The following is a 15,274-nucleotide window of genomic DNA, read 5'->3' as shown; positions in this document are numbered from 1 at the left end:
TCTGTTGGAAACTAGGCAAGTAGGGTTTATATATCTATGGAATAATGTCCAGGGTGGGAGAAAGATCTCGTGTCTGTTGGATGCAAGTGTGAATGTGGGCCCGGGCCGTGGCGCAGGCTGGAGAGCAAGCCAGCTGAAACCAGCTGCAATGAATCACTCTGACCAGGAGGTCATGAGTTCGAGGCCCGCTCGGAGCCTATGTTTGTCTTGTCTTTGTTCTATGTTAAAAGGCATTGAATGTTTGCTTATACAGTAGAGTCTCACTTACCCAAGCTAAACGGGCCGGCAGAAGCTTGGATAAGCGAATATCTTGGATAATAAGGAGGGATTAAGGAAAAGCCTATTAAACATCAAATTAGGTGATGATTTTACAAATTAAGCACCAAAACTTCAGGTTATACAACAAATTTGACAGAAAAAGTAGTTCAATACACAGAAATGTTATGTTGTAATTACTGTATTTACGAATTTAGCACCAAAATATCATGATATATTGAAAACATTGCCTACAAAAATTGCTTGGATTATCCAGAGGCTTGGATAAGCGAGGCTTGGATTAGTGAGACTCTACTGTATGTGTAACGTGATCCGCCCTGAGTCCCCTTCGGGGTGAGAAGGGCGGAATATAAATGCTGTAAATAAATAAATAAATGTTGCCATTGGCCACCTTGATTAGCATTGAATAGCCTTGCAGCTTCAAAGCCTGGCTGCTTTCTTCCCGGAGAGGATCCTTTGTTAGGAGGTGTTAGCTGGCCCTGACTGTGTGAGAGTTTAGAGTAACAATGACTATCATTCTGTACTATTTTTGGTGCGATCTTCCAAGCTGCGTACAATTGAATCCCTTTTTTTTAAACCAACTTTATAGACTTTGAAGCGCCAGAGCCAGCTGGCCCTCTACTTCTTCAGCACCATCGTGGCCCACGGAGATCTGCGCAACAACAAACTCAACCAGCTTGCTGTTAACTTGTGGAACCTGGCGCAGAAGCACGGCTTCGCTGACACAAAAACCATGGTAAGGAGAGACAACGCCCTGGCAGTGTTAACCTGAAAACAGGAAATGAATGTTGTTCCACTTCCCAATGTAGCTGACTTATTTTATTGTTTACTAGCTGTGCCCGGCCACGCGTTGCTGTGGCTTATGGGAATTATTTGTTGACCAGGTGGAATAGAAGTACTGTATATACTCGAGTATAAACCTAGTTTTTCAGCCCTTATTTTAAGACTGAAAAAGCCCCCCTCGGCTTATATTCGGGTGAGGGTCCTGGTTGGCTTATATTTGGGTCAGCTTATACTTGAGAATATATGGTACATTTATTTTTCTCCATTATTGGTATTACAGTAGAGTCTCACTAATCCAAGCTAAACGGGCCGGCAGAAGCTTGGATAAGCAAATATCTTGGATTATAAGGACTGATCAAGAAAAAGCCTATTAAACATCAAATTAGGTTATGATTTTACAAATCAAGCACCAAAACATCATGTTAGACAACAAATTTGATAGAAAAAGTAGTTCAATACGCAGTAATGTTATGTTGTAATTACTGTATTTATGAATTTAGCACCAAAATATCACGATATATTGGAAACATTGACTACAAAAATGGCTTGGATTATCCAGAGGCTTGGATAAGCGAGGCTTGGATTAGTGAGACTCTACTGTATTACATTTATTATTTTTCTCTATTATTGTTGCTACTATTACATTTATTTTACTTTATTTTGTATTATTATTAATACATTTATTATTTCACTCTGATCTTATTATTATTACATTTATTATTTTACTCTATTTATTATTACTTGTATTATTTTCCTGTATTTATTATTATTATTACATGTATTATTTTACTCTATTATTATTTAAAAGATACATAAGCATATTTACATTGAAGAAGATGAGAATAATGATTTAATCAGAGTTGGACAGTTTTATCTTAAAAAAGATAAAAACGAGTCCCCGTTGGGGAGATGGTGGCGGGGTATAAATAAAGTTTTTATTATTAAAGTTTTAGGTAAATATTCAAAATATTTACCCTACTGATGCCTCAATGAATGTAATTTTATTCATATCTATTTTTATTTCTGAAATTTACCACTCTCGATTTATACTGGAGCCAATGTTTTCCCAGTTTTTTTGTGGTAAAATTAGGTGCCTCGGCTTATATTCGGGTCGGCTTATACTCGAGTATATACGGTAAATAGCCTTGCAGCCTCAAAGCCTGGCTGTTTTCTTCTTATGGGAATCCTTGTTTGGTGAGCTGGAATACAATGGAATAGACTTTCTGCTTGGAAGGCTGGGTACTTGCGTTCTAGGGGAATGGCTTTTTGGCCAATGTGAATTGCACTGAATAGCCTCACTACTTCCTGGGCGGGGAAGGCCAAGGAGGGCTCCTCCTTCGCCTTCGGGAAGGCTGTGGTTTACATGTCTAATTCTTTTCCCACTGGTAAAATAAAATAAATTCTATGTCATCTTTTGCGACTCCTTGGGTTAAACATCATCATCATCATCATCATCATTTAATTACTTATTAATCGCCCTCCATCCACGATGCTCTAGGCGATTTACAAGATAAAATTGTAAAGGATAAAAATACATACATAAAAATATTAATAAAATTAACATAGATTAAAAGCTCTAGTAAAGAGCCAGGTCTTGAGTGCTAGGGTAAAAGGCCCTAACTCACGCATGGCTCTCATCTAGGAAATCTTGGCCTATCTGTTTGGAATGGGTATAGTAAATGCTGAACAAAAAATCAGAGAAACACAGAGAACCTTTTGGAAAAAAAGAACTGATTTCCAAAGTGTTCTTGTTTTCTTTCCCTCTTTTTCTAGGTCAGAACCTTAGAGCACATCAAGAGGCAAAGCAAACACCCCGAGTTGAGCCATTTCTCAGAGCTGGCCCTGCGCCTCCCGCTGCAGTCCAGGACCTGATAGAGAGACTACAAGGCCCTTCTCCAAGGTCTATAACATTCATTCGAGTTGCATTTCAGGCTGTTATTGCCGCCCGGTATCTTTTTCCTTTCAAAGTCTCCCTCAGTATGACAGGTGTATTTGGGCAGAAGCAGGAGAAATCTCCTGCCCTGCAATCATTTTTGAAATGACGTTTCGTTTCCCACTGCACAGGCATTAACGGTTCAAAGGGGACGGAAAACTCTCACGTCGGTTGTGTCAAATGGTATCATGCCATTTCAGAATGGAAAAAAATTGGTATTATAACTTGAGTCGGCGTACTGCTGATCAGTGGCCTTCCCATTGGGCTGCCTTTGAGGAATGAGCTTGCCCAGTCACAGGTAGCTGCAAGGTTTGTCTCTGAATTCCAACACAAACATGCTTTTTCAAACAACATTGCTCTTTGTTTGTTGGTTACAAAGAAAATAAATGGGAAAACGCCTACAATTTGTGATAGATTTTTGAAAGCATCTGGGTGTGAAGAGCATTTCTAAGTGTGAAGTTCAAAAATAGTCTTAAGCAAACCATTGTATTCATTCCCATTAACTAATCCCTAACGTTAAGTCCAGTCGTGTCTGACTCTGGGGGTTGGTGCTCATCTCCACTTCTAAGCCAAAGAGCCAGCGTTGTCCATAGACACCTCCAAGGCCATGTGGCCACTGGCATGACTGCATGGAGCACCGTTACCTTCCCGCCAGAGCAGTACCTATTGATCTACTCACACTCTGGGGGTTGGTGCTCATCTCCATTTCTAAGCCAAAGAACCGGCATTGTCCATAGACACCTCCAAGGTCATGTGGCCAATGGCATGGCTGCATTACTATTAATAATAATAATAATAATAGGTAAAGGTAAAGGTTTCCCCTGACGTTAAGTCCAGTCATGTCTGACTCTGGGGGTTGGTGCTCATCTCCATTTCTAAGCCAAAGAGCCGGCGTTGTCCGTAGACTCCTCCAAGGTCATGTGGCCATAGACATGACTGCATGGAGTGCCGTTACCTTCCCGCCGGAGCCGTACCTATTGATCTACTCACACTCTGGGGGTTGGTGCTCATCTCCATTTCTAAGCTGAAGAGCCGGCATTGTCCATAGACACCTCCAAGTTTATGTGGCCACTGGCATGACTGTGTGGAGCACCGTTACCTTCCCGCTGGAGCGGTGCCTATTGATCTACGCACATTTGCATGTTTCCAAACTGCTACATTGGCAGAAGCTGGAGCTAACAGCGGGAGCTCACTCCGCTCCCCGGATTCAAACCTGCGACTTTTTGGTCTGCAAATTTAGCAGCTCAGCGCTTTAACACACTGTGCTATCAGGGGCTCCTAATCATTAGATTATGGTATCATTGTAATTACTATATTACTATTAGATTAATAATTATTAGATTATTGAATCATTGTAAACATTAACACGCTTATAACTCACTCTGCGTTTCTTTTGATTCTAAGCCCCATGAGTGACTTCAGCTTTTTCGTATTCTTTTAAAGTACTAGATAACAGAATCCCTTGAGAAAAGGTGACTCCACCTTAAAATAGAGAACACTGTGTACGTTAATAATGCAGCACTGGTAATGTACACAATGCCTTGGATTTAGTTATAGAAACAAAAGGTCCTTCTCTGCAACATAAAACCTATTTATTTTGTGTCAAAAGCACTGCATAAAACTGTTTAAAACTGATAAAGAGATCACAAGCAGCTAAATAGTTTCAGACCAAAAACGGGCAACAGTGACTGCATTGTCTGTAGCTTGAAACAGTTCTTCCTTTGTGCATGAGGCAGGGCATTGTGGGCAAGCATACAGATGCGAAATTGTTTGTTTTGTTCAATTGCACAAGGTGGAGGATTCTTCAACATGGCCAACTCTGAATATTCGCACAGTTTCAGGGTGATTGCTCTGGGAATCTGGGAGTTGTAGTTCATCCTTATCCAGAGAACACTGAACCTAGCATATGACTGATCTGGACCAAACTTGGGACACAGACCCAACATGGACAACTGTTAATACTGGGGGAGTTTTGGGAGGTGTGACCCAAGATTTTTGGGAATTGTAGTTCACCCACATCCTTATGCATTTTCTACTGGGAGCATTCATAAAAAAACAACAGGAAATACTGAGTTTTTTCTAAGGCATAGCATAACATATGACCAAACTGCTATTACCTAACATCCACAAACAAGCACGGCCCTTCTCAAATAAGCTGGGCAATGCTGGGTCCCCAAAATAGTATGTATATAAAGACTGTATCAGATTTAAATGTTACATGAGAAAACAAGGTGAAACAACGTTAAAAACTATGGCATTGTTATTATTTTGGACAAGAGCACAAGACAGTTCCGATCCTTGTGTCTGGGCTGCCCAAAAAGGCATTTTGTGAGTGTCCGATAATAACATGTAAATAAGAAAATCTATCACAGTCTTGGGAATCATGTCTTTCCTTCCCAAATAGCTCAGTCTTCAAATTTGATAGATTTTGAGGCATATTTATCTATCTGCATGAGTTTCCGGGCAGCAAGTTGAAATCCAAGCCCGATGTTTCCCTGGTGTTTCCGATTTACTGCCGTCTCAAACTCGGTTTGCAGGTCTCGCTGGAGGCTTTGTTCCTTCTTCCAGTCCAAAGCCATGTTCGGTTTTGGCGCATGGGCGGGAAGACCTTGTGCCACCGACGCAGAAGAACTCCTCTTGAACCCTCCCAGGAACCTCAGGAACTTGTCTTTCCGCTCTGAACTCCCAAACGCTGCTGTGCCCCACTGGCCAAAATGCCTGCCCTAAAGGAAGAGCCAGGGAAGATAATGAGCTCCACGCAACACAACGCCACAAAAGGAAGATGATCATAACGGCGAACGCAAGGCACATTTGCAGTGTTTCAGTTTCTAGATGATAATATAAATCCTGATCAATCACAGCAATGCAGCAACAGTGTTGCTAGAGTAGGCATGGGCAAACTTTGGTTCTCCTTCCAGGGGTTTTGGACTTCAACTCCCACCATTCCTAACAGCCTCAGGCCCTTTCCTTTCCCCCCTCAGCCACTTAAGTGACATGCATCCAACCTCCACTGAGGTGTAAAGCAGGCTGACTACAAAATGGAGTTCTGAGTCTGAACATGCTCAGTACAATCAAATGTCTATAACCCTGCCCACACCACACGCTTAAGCGGCTGAGGGGGAAAAGGAAGAGACCTGAGGCTGTTAGGAATGGCGTGAGTTGGAGTCCAAAACACCCGCAAGACTGATACTCAGACTGAGTCACACAGAAGAGAGAAAGAGGGATTCTTTCATCCTCCGCTTAAGCGGCTGCGGGGGAAAAGGAAGGGGCCTGAGGCTGTTAGGAATGGTGGGAGTTGGAGTCCAAAACACGTGGAGGGAGGCCCAAGTTTGCCCAGGCCTGTTCTAGGCACTAACTAACCCAGATAGGCCACCATCAAATGTTTGGGATTCCCTGTCACTTGTCAAATGACTCCTGAGTTAGAAGGACATTGGCCAATGCAAACCACTTTCGGGGATTTACAAAAGGAGAGGGAATAAAGGGAAAATGCTACCCTTCAGGCATAATAACAGTCATTACAGCTCACTAGAGGCTGGCGTTTACTGGCCTGTCTTCAGCATCTCTAGGGACTGGACTAATTGATTCAATAGCGTGACTTTAAACTCCCAATCAGACGAGTGACCCATGCGCAAGCCCTGGACATGACCAGCATATGGAACTGACAGCAGCAAATGGCTGCACAGTCTTGTCTGACCAGGTCATTGTAGATTGACACTCACCCATTCCCCCTCCTCCTCGATGGCTTTTGTTTTGCCAGACGCCTGGTCAAGCTCTTCTTGGAGAGCCTGCCGCCTTGACTGGAGCAGAGAAAGGAAAACATGGCCAGCAAGATACAGCCCCATCTTGTCTTATCTACTGTGTCTTATTTACCTAATTGGATTATAAACCTGCAGGCAAATTCACATTTTCTGACTGAAGAGTGGGATATAAAAACTTTCTTTATCTCTATATATAAAAATGTAATGTGCATTTTCCTCATGGAGTAAACAACAAAACCACTGAACCAAATCACACCAAATTTCGCCACAAAAGACATAGTCATCCAATCTATGTCTTTCAATCAAAAAAACCTAGAAAAATAAAGTCAAAATTAAAGAGGATGAGGAAAAGCCGTTGCAGCACATCCAGATATCTGGGAGTCACTCTGGACCATGCCCTGACTTACAAGAAGTGCTGCTTGAATATTAAGGCAAAGGTGGGTGCTAGAAATAACAGTGTACGGAAGTTGACTGGCACAACCTGGGGATCACAACCAGACACAGTGAAGGCATCTGCCGCTATATACATATAGACAATATACAATATAATTTACAATAATATATAGTATTATAATATATTGTATATGCATATAATATTAATATTATTTTGTAATACAATATAATACTAATAATGCAATATAATATTAATTATATATTACATGTAATATTATTAATATTACAATATATAGATATAGTACAATATGGTAATTTATTGCCAGTATTGTGCTATGCTAATACAGTAGAGTCTCACTTATCCAAGCCTCGCTTATCCAAGCCTCTGGATTATCCAAGCCATTTTTATAGTCAATGTTTTCAATATATCATGATATTTTGATGCTAAATTCGTAAATACAGTAATTGCAACATAACATTACTGTGTATTGAACTACTTTTTCTGTCAAATTTGTTGTATTACATGCTGTTTTGGTGCTTAATTTATAAAATCATAACGTAATTTGATGTTTAATAGGCTTTTCCTTAATTCCTCATTATCCAAGATATTCGCTTATCCAAGCTTCTGCCGGCCCGTTTAGCTTGGATAAGTGAGACTCTACTGTATATTGTATATGCATATAATATTAATATTATTTTGTAATACAATAGAATACTAATAATGCAATATAATATTAATTATATATTATATGTAATATTATTAATATTACAATATATAGATATAGTACAATATGAACACGCCTACCGTATTTTATAATGTGTTTTATGAATACTGATGTAAGTTAATAATAATTTTTAACTGATTTATATTGCACTGTATAATTTTTATATATGCGTTTTATTGTAAGCCGCCCTGAGTCCCCTGTTGGGTGAGAAGGACGGGATATAAATATTGTAATAAATAAATAAATGGTAATTTATTTCTAATAATATAATATTGTATGTAAATTTAATTTCTAAGCCACTCTGAGTCCCCTTTGGGGTGAGAAGGGTGGCATATAAATGTATTAAATAAATAAATAAATAAATATTGCAGCAACCTATATCTGTTGGGAAGTAGCCCATCCTCTGTTAGGATATCAGCCAGCATGCCAATGCCTTACATTATAATAATAATAATAATAATAATAATAATAATAATAATAATAATAATAATAATAATAATTTTATTTTTATACCCCGCCTCATCTCCCCGAAGGGACTTGGGGCGGCTTACATGGGGCCAAGCCCGGACATTAACAATATAAAAACAGAGCAATAAAACAAATAAATCAACAATAAAAACAAGTCATAAAAAAATCACAGAAAAAATATAATGATAAAATCTTGGATTGGATCCAAAGAAACTGGGCCGAAAGTGCAAGTTATGTCTCTACACAGACTCTACTGTGTGTATATATATATGAGTGTGTGTGTGTAAATAAATTTGTACCATACAATGATCAGGAGAAAGGACCTTTTTCCTTGGCGGAATAAAACAAAGCATTAAGAAACAGGGTTGTTGTATGTCTTTCGGGCTGTGTGGCCATGTTCCAGAAGCATTCTCTCCTGACGTTTCGCCCACATCTATGGCAGGCATCCTCAGAGGTTGTGAGGTATGGATAAACTAAGTCAGGAAAGGAAAGAATATATATCTGTGTAGAGTCCAAGGTGTGGCAAGAGTTCTTTGTCACTGGGAGCCAGCATTAATGTTTCAGTTAATCACCCTAATTGGCACTGGAAATGTTTTGTCCCTTGCCTGGGGGCATCCTTTGTTCAGTCAAGTCCTCATTGTGTTGGTTCCCATCTACTGTTTTGATTTTGGAGTTTTGTAATACTGGTAGCCAGATTTTGTTCATTTTCATGGTTTCTTCCTTTCTGTTGAAGTTGTCCACATGCTTGTGGATTTCAATGGCATGTGGACAACTTCAACAGAAAGGAAGAAACCATGAAAATGAACAAAATCTGGCTACCAGTATTACAAAACTCCAAAATCAAAACAGTAGATGGGAACCAACACAATGAGGACTTGACTGAACAAAGGATGCCCCCAGGCAAGGGACAAAACATTTCCAGTGCCAATTAGGGTGATTAACTGAAACATTAATGCTGGCTCCCAGTGACAAAGAACTCTTGCCACACCTTGGACTCTACACAGATATATATTCTTTCCTTTCCTGACTTAGTTTATCCATACCTCACAACCTCTGAGGATGCCTGCCATAGATGTGGGCGAAACGTCAGGAGAGAATGCTTCTGGAACATGGCCACACAGCCCGAAAGACATACAACAACCCTGTGATTCTGGCCATGAAAGCCTTCGACAACACATTAAGAAACAGCTTCCTAAGATCAACAGAGCTACTCGCAGGAAGACCTCGGTAAGCAAGAGTCCAAAAGTGGCAGGCTAAGGAAGGGGCCTGAGGCTGTGAGGAATGGTGGGAGTTGGAGTCCAAAACACTTGTAGGGAAGGCCCAAGTAGGCCCAGGCCTGGTTTAGTCTCATATAATCCAGTTCAAAGCAAATAACCTGGATTTAATATGGCAGTGCAGATGAGGCCTAAGAAACTCTCAAGGCCTGAAACACCAAGAAGGAACGAAACCCACACGAAATGAAGCCCTTGTTCTGTCAGTCTTACGCTGTCAATCTTGTTCTGTCAATCTCAGCTTCTGCTTCGTCCAAAACGTGAGGAAAAAAGGTGAAAGAAGGTGCAACCTCCAAAATGGTCCCCGTTTTCCCGCCTGAGGAAAATAACTTCGCCTCAGGCGCGCCAGGGCCGGAAACGGAAGTAGCTTCTCCGCGGTTGCCTAGCAACCCCTCACAAATGGCTGCTGTTACTGCTGCTGTTGAAGGTCCGCTCCCGCCTCCAAGCCTCTGGGACCAAATCTGCGCAGGTGGGCCGTTTAAAATCATAATAAAACTATATATAAATATTTAAAAAACCCTCCATTATGTCTTTCGCCTCTAAACTAACCAGAGAAGGCTCCTGGGTTGGACCAACTGGCCGACCTAAAAAAGAAATCTTAAGGAGGCCAAATATAAACCAAGATGTACCTCAAATTAGAAGAAATACAAAAAAGATAATAAAAAAATGTTTCCTGGTACCAATATATACAAATTAAAGAAAGCTTGAAGAAAGATAAAGCATTGGGCTTTATTTTTAATACAGTAGAGTTTATCTTGATTATCTTGAGTCCACACTGCCATCTAATCCAGTTCTAAGGAGAAAATATAAGATTATCAATATACAGTACCAATATATACAAATTAAAGAAAGCTTGAAGAAAGATAAAGCATTGGGCTTTAAGTTAAATACCGTAGTTTATCTTGATTATCTTGAGTCCACACTGCCATATAATCCAGTTCTAAGCAGAAAATATAAGATTATCAATATACAGTACCAATATATACAAATTAAAGAAAGCTTGAAGAAAGATAAAGCAATGGGCTTTATTTTTAATACCGTAGAGTTTATCTTGATTATCTTGAGTCCACACTGCCATCTAATCCAGTTCTAAGGAGAAAATATAAGATTATCAATATACAGTACCAATATATACAAATTAAAGAAAGCTTGAAGAAAGATAAAGCATTGGGCTTTAAGTTAAATACCGTAGAGTTTATCTTGATTATCTTGAGTCCACACTGCCATATAATCCAGTTCTAAGCAGAAAATATAAGATTATCAATATACAGTACCAATATATACAAATTAAAGAAAGCTTGAAGAAAGATAAAGCAATGGGCTTTATTTTTAATACCGTAGAGTTTATCTTGATTATCTTGAGTCCACACTGCCATCTAATCCAGTTCTAAGGAGAAAATATAAGATTATCAATATACAGTACCAATATATACAAATTAAAGAAAGCTTGAAGAAAGATAAAGCATTGGGCTTTAAGTTGAATACCGTAGAGTTTATCTTGATTATCTTGAGTCCACACTGCCATATAATCCAGTTCTAAGCAGAAAATATAAGATTATCAATATACAGTACCAATATATACAAATTAAAGAAAGCTTGAAGAAAGATAAAGCAATGGGCTTTATTTTTAATACCGTAGAGTTTATCTTGATTATCTTGAGTCCACACTGCCATCTAATCCAGTTCTAAGGAGAAAATATAAGATTATCAATATACAGTACCAATATATACAAATTAAAGAAAGCTTGAAGAAAGATAAAGCATTGGGCTTTAAGTTGAATACCGTAGAGTTTATCTTGATTATCTTGAGTCCACACTGCCATATAATCCAGTTCTAAGCAGAAAATATAAGATTATCAATATACAGTACCAATATATACAAATTAAAGAAAGCTTGAAGAAAGATAAAGCATTGGGCTTTAAGTTGAATACCGTAGAGTTTATCTTGATTATCTTGAGTCCACACTGCCATATAATCCACTTCAGTATGCATTTTATACAGCTGTGTAGAAGGGGCCTCATATAATCCAGTTCTAAGCAGAAAATATAAGATTATAAATATACAGTACCAATATATACAAAGTAAATAAAGCTTTAAGAAAGATAAAGCATGGGGCTTTAATTTTAATACAGTAGAGTTTATCTTGATTATCTTGAGTCCACACTGCCATATAATCCACTTCAGTGTGCATTTTATACAGCTGTGTAGAAGGGGCCTCATATAATCCAGTTCTAAGCAGAAAATATAAGATTATCAATATACAGTACCAATATATAAAAATTAAAGAAAGCTTGAAGAAAGATAAAGCATTGGGCTTTAATTTTAATACCGTAGAGTCTCACTTATCCAACATAAACGGGCCGGCAGGACGTTGGATAAGTGAATATGTTGGATAATAAGGAGGGATTAAGGAAAAACCTATTAAACATCAAATTATGTTATGATTTTATCAAGCACAAAAACATCACATTTTACAACAAATTTACAACAAATTGACAAATTGATTCCTTGGATAATCCAGAAACTTGGATAAGCGAGTGTTGGATAAGTGAGACCCTACTGTACCTCAAATTAGAGGAAATACAAAAAGATAATAAAAAAATGTTTCCTGGTACCAATATATATAAATTAAAGAAAGCTTTAAGAAAGATAAAGCATTGGGCTTTAATTTTAACAATGGATTTTGGGATAACCTACTCCAAAGAAATAATAATAATAATAATAATAATAATATAGACATTGACAAAATCACGATCTGCCATCTGCAAAAGGCCACCTTACTGGGATCTGCGTGCATCAACCGAAAATACATCACGCAGTCCTAGACGCTTGGGAAGTGTTCGACTTGTGATTTTGTGATACGAAATCCAGCATATCTATCTTGTTTGCTGTGTCATAATAAAATAATATAATAATAATAATAATAATAATAATAATAATAATAATAATAATGTTGATGTGATCAGCACATTGGGTGCCGTGCCAAAAGATCTCAGCCAGCATTTGGAAACAATAGACATTGACAAAATCACAATCTGCCAACTGCAAAAGGCCACCCTACTGGGATCTGCGTGCATCTTCAGAAAATACATCACACAGCCCTAGACACTTGGGAAGTGTTCGACTTGTGATTTTGTGATATGAAATCCAGCATGTCTATCTTGTTTGCTGTGTCTTAATATAATAATAATAATAATAATAATAATAATAATAATAATAATAATAATAATAATAATACATCACACAGTCCTAGACACTTGGGAAGTGTTCGACTTGTGATTTTGTGATACAAAATCCAGCATATCTAACCAAAGCCTAGAATAAACACTGGAACACCTGGAAATCCTCACCACTTGGAAAAATGGGGTATGAATGGGTAACAATAAGTCTACAGATTTTAAGGGACTAATTCCCCACTTTTCTTCTTCTTCATTTCTTGTAAAAAGAGTTTGCAGCAAGTGAACCAATCCATCCTGACAGTTTAGAACAGAAAGAAGAACACGTTCCTGAGAAAAAGGAGGCGCCTTTCTTTATCGTTCAGGTAAAATCCAATGTAGCCAGGAGTACTTTGAACTATTTTAGCATACCATTTCCATCAGGTATTCCCATTTATGTTTCTCCAATATTATAGGCATTTCCCTCCTTCCATTGTGTTCAGAGACAGTACTTAAACCTCTCTTTTAAGAGGCAGGAATACTAATTGTATGGTGGCTGCCTTGCCCTGTTTCAGAGCCCTCCAGAGCTCAGTAAATAAAGAACAACACTCAGAAAACAGGGGAATTCCAGACAGGAAACAATCAGGGCCAGCTAACACCTCCCAACAAAGGATTCCCCCAGGCAGGAATCAGCCAGGCTTTGGAGCTGCAAGGCTTTTCAGTGCTAATCAAGGTGATTAATTGCAACATTCACACTTTCCTCCAGCAGAGAAGACTTCTTTTTCCTCTGGAAAGATGGTGGCGTGGTACAAAAATAAAATTATTATTATTATTATTATTATTATTATTATTATTATTATTATTATTATTATTATTATTATTTCCCACCCCAGACATCCTTCCACAGACATATAAACCCCACTTGCTTAGTTTCCAACAGACCTCACAACCTCTGAGGATGCCTGCCATAGATGTGGGTGAAACGTCAGGAGAGAATGCTTCTGGAGCATGGCCATACATCCCGGAAAACTCAAAGCCACTCTGTTCTGCTAGTTGGTTATGGTCCTTCTTCACTTTGTGGATCCTGTTTCTGAAACTTCGTTGGTATGTGACTCTAACGTTAAGCTGCAGGCAGTGTTCATCTCTGTGTTGTTCTTCACGCTACCTGCTGACTTTATTGTTAGAAATCAGTGTAATGTTGAAATATATATGAATCTTATTCCCTGTATTCTTGCATATTTCAGCAATTTTTCTTGATTAAAAGGATATATAGGCAGGCAGTAGGCAGCCAGGGCAGGAAGGTGATAATCTGATCTCTTCAATTGTGTTTATCTTTATATTTATATATTCATAATATTATAGTGTAATACGATATAATACTAATAATACAATATAATAATATTAATTATATATGATATTTTACATTTAATATTACTAATAATATTACAATATATTGATACAGTACAATATAGTAATTTATTACCAGTATTCTACTATGCTAATAATATAATATTGTATGTAAATTTAATTTGTAAGCCGCTCTGAGTCCCCTTCGGGGCGAGAAGGGCGGCATATAAATGTAGCAAATAAATAAATTAATATCTTGTCTCTATATCTGTGGCTACAGATGCTGACAGTGACTGGGAACCCTTGTATATTTATCTCATTAAGGTTCCTGGCGATCTTGGAACTTCTCCAGCCTGGAATGAGGATCGGGGCAAATCGGCCACTGCTGACGAGACAGCTCCGCAAAAGACTCCTTCTCACCTTTCTCTTCCATTGGCTCCTGAGCTGCCCGATCTAAAGACATGTAAGCTGGAATGGGACTTCTTTTCTTTAATTAGAACTGTTTGAGAGTGAAAATAAGCCAAACTTGCCATGATTCAGCCAAGCGTATTGCCAACAATGCATTTTCTCTGAAAGCCAAGTGTACATGGGTTGCTGGGAGTTTTCCGGGCTGTTTGGCCATGTTCCAGAAGCATTCTCTCCTGACGTTTCACTCACATCTATGGCAGGCATCCTCAGTGGTTGTGAGATCTGTTGGAAACTAGACAAAGTGGGGTTTATATATCTGTGGAAAGTCCAAGTTGGAAGAAAGAACCCTTGTTTGTTGGAGGCAAGTGTGAATGTTGCAATTACCCACCTTGATTATTTATTTATTTATTTATTTATTTACAGCATTTATATTCCGCCCTTCTTTCTCACCCCGAAGGGGACTCAGGGCGGATCACATTACACATATAAGGCAAACATTCAAGGCCTTTTAACATAGAAGAAAGACAAGACAAACATAGGCTCCGAGCGGGCCTCGAACTCATGACCTCCTGGTCAGAGTGATTCATTGCAGTGATTCATTGCAGCTACTCTCCAGCCTGCGCCACAGCCCGAGCCCGAGTTTTCCAGGTTGTTTGGCCATATTCCAGAAGCATTCTCTCCTGACGTTTCACTCACATCTGTGGCAGGCATCCTCAGTGGTTGTGAGGTTTGTTGGAATAATAATAATAATAATAA

General features: G+C 38.8%; 3 protein-coding genes across 13 annotated transcripts in view; 2 read left to right on the top strand and 1 right to left on the bottom strand.

Moving 5' to 3' along the window:
- The window catches only part of vps35l (VPS35 endosomal protein sorting factor like), an 87,934-nt gene extending 79,705 nt beyond the window's left edge, over positions 1-8,229 (top strand). Inside the window, exons 30-32 of one of the 3 annotated variants that reach the window (XM_062964201.1) lie at positions 866-1,012; positions 2,833-2,959; positions 5,530-8,229. In XM_062964201.1, the coding sequence (XP_062820271.1) occupies positions 866-1,012; positions 2,833-2,931 (246 nt within the window). In that variant the 3' untranslated portion in view covers positions 2,932-2,959; positions 5,530-8,229. Of the gene's footprint in view, positions 1-865; positions 1,013-2,832; positions 3,397-5,529 lie in introns of those variants that run through there. The other 2 variants (XM_062964200.1, XM_062964199.1) reach the window with 2 other exon arrangements.
- On the bottom strand, positions 4,563-12,681 carry knop1 (lysine rich nucleolar protein 1). 4 transcript variants are annotated; one of them, XR_010001126.1, is made up of 3 exons: positions 11,540-12,681; positions 9,821-11,441; positions 4,563-5,715 (listed from the first exon to the last, which is right to left on the bottom strand). XR_010001126.1 is itself a non-coding variant. In XM_062964205.1 (2 exons), exons 1-2 carry the CDS (start codon positions 6,832-6,834, stop codon positions 5,398-5,400), a joined length of 441 nt encoding a protein of 146 aa, XP_062820275.1. In that variant the 5' UTR covers positions 6,835-6,850; the 3' UTR covers positions 5,163-5,397. The 4 variants fall into 4 exon arrangements, 1 of the variants encoding a protein (XP_062820275.1); XR_010001125.1 differs by having other exon boundaries at positions 9,821-10,400; positions 10,646-12,678; XR_010001127.1 differs by lacking the exon at positions 11,540-12,681 and having other exon boundaries at positions 4,563-6,789; positions 9,821-9,952.
- iqck (IQ motif containing K) overlaps positions 9,905-15,274 on the top strand; it is a 64,872-nt gene continuing 59,502 nt past the window's right edge. For 5 of the 6 annotated variants that reach the window (XR_010001123.1, XR_010001122.1, XR_010001121.1 and 2 more), the window contains exons 1-3: positions 9,905-10,076; positions 13,055-13,149; positions 14,435-14,573. Coding sequence is in view for 2 of the 6 variants with exons in the window: in XM_062964204.1 (XP_062820274.1) it covers positions 9,905-10,076; positions 13,055-13,149; positions 14,435-14,573 (406 nt within the window). In the remaining 4 variants the exon portion in view is untranslated. Of the gene's footprint in view, positions 10,077-13,054; positions 13,150-14,390; positions 14,574-15,274 lie in introns of all 6 variants that reach the window. The other variant, XR_010001124.1, reaches the window with a different exon arrangement.

This window comes from Anolis carolinensis, unplaced genomic scaffold (genome assembly GCF_035594765.1).
Source record: "Anolis carolinensis isolate JA03-04 unplaced genomic scaffold, rAnoCar3.1.pri scaffold_13, whole genome shotgun sequence".
Lineage (NCBI taxonomy): Eukaryota > Metazoa > Chordata > Lepidosauria > Squamata > Dactyloidae > Anolis > Anolis carolinensis.
The sequence above is the reverse complement of the archived record's forward strand: the minus strand, read 5'-3'. Positions and strand labels throughout refer to the sequence as shown.

Coding starts and splice junctions, on each gene's coding strand:
- knop1 (XM_062964205.1), bottom strand. CDS start 6,834: ATGGGGCTGTATCTTGCTGGCCATGTTTTCCTTTCTCTGCTCCAGTCA. Junction 5,716..6,711: donor TCGAGGAGGAGGGGGAATGG/GTGAGTGTCAAT, acceptor CTCTTCCTTTAG/GGCAGGCATTTTGGCCAGTG.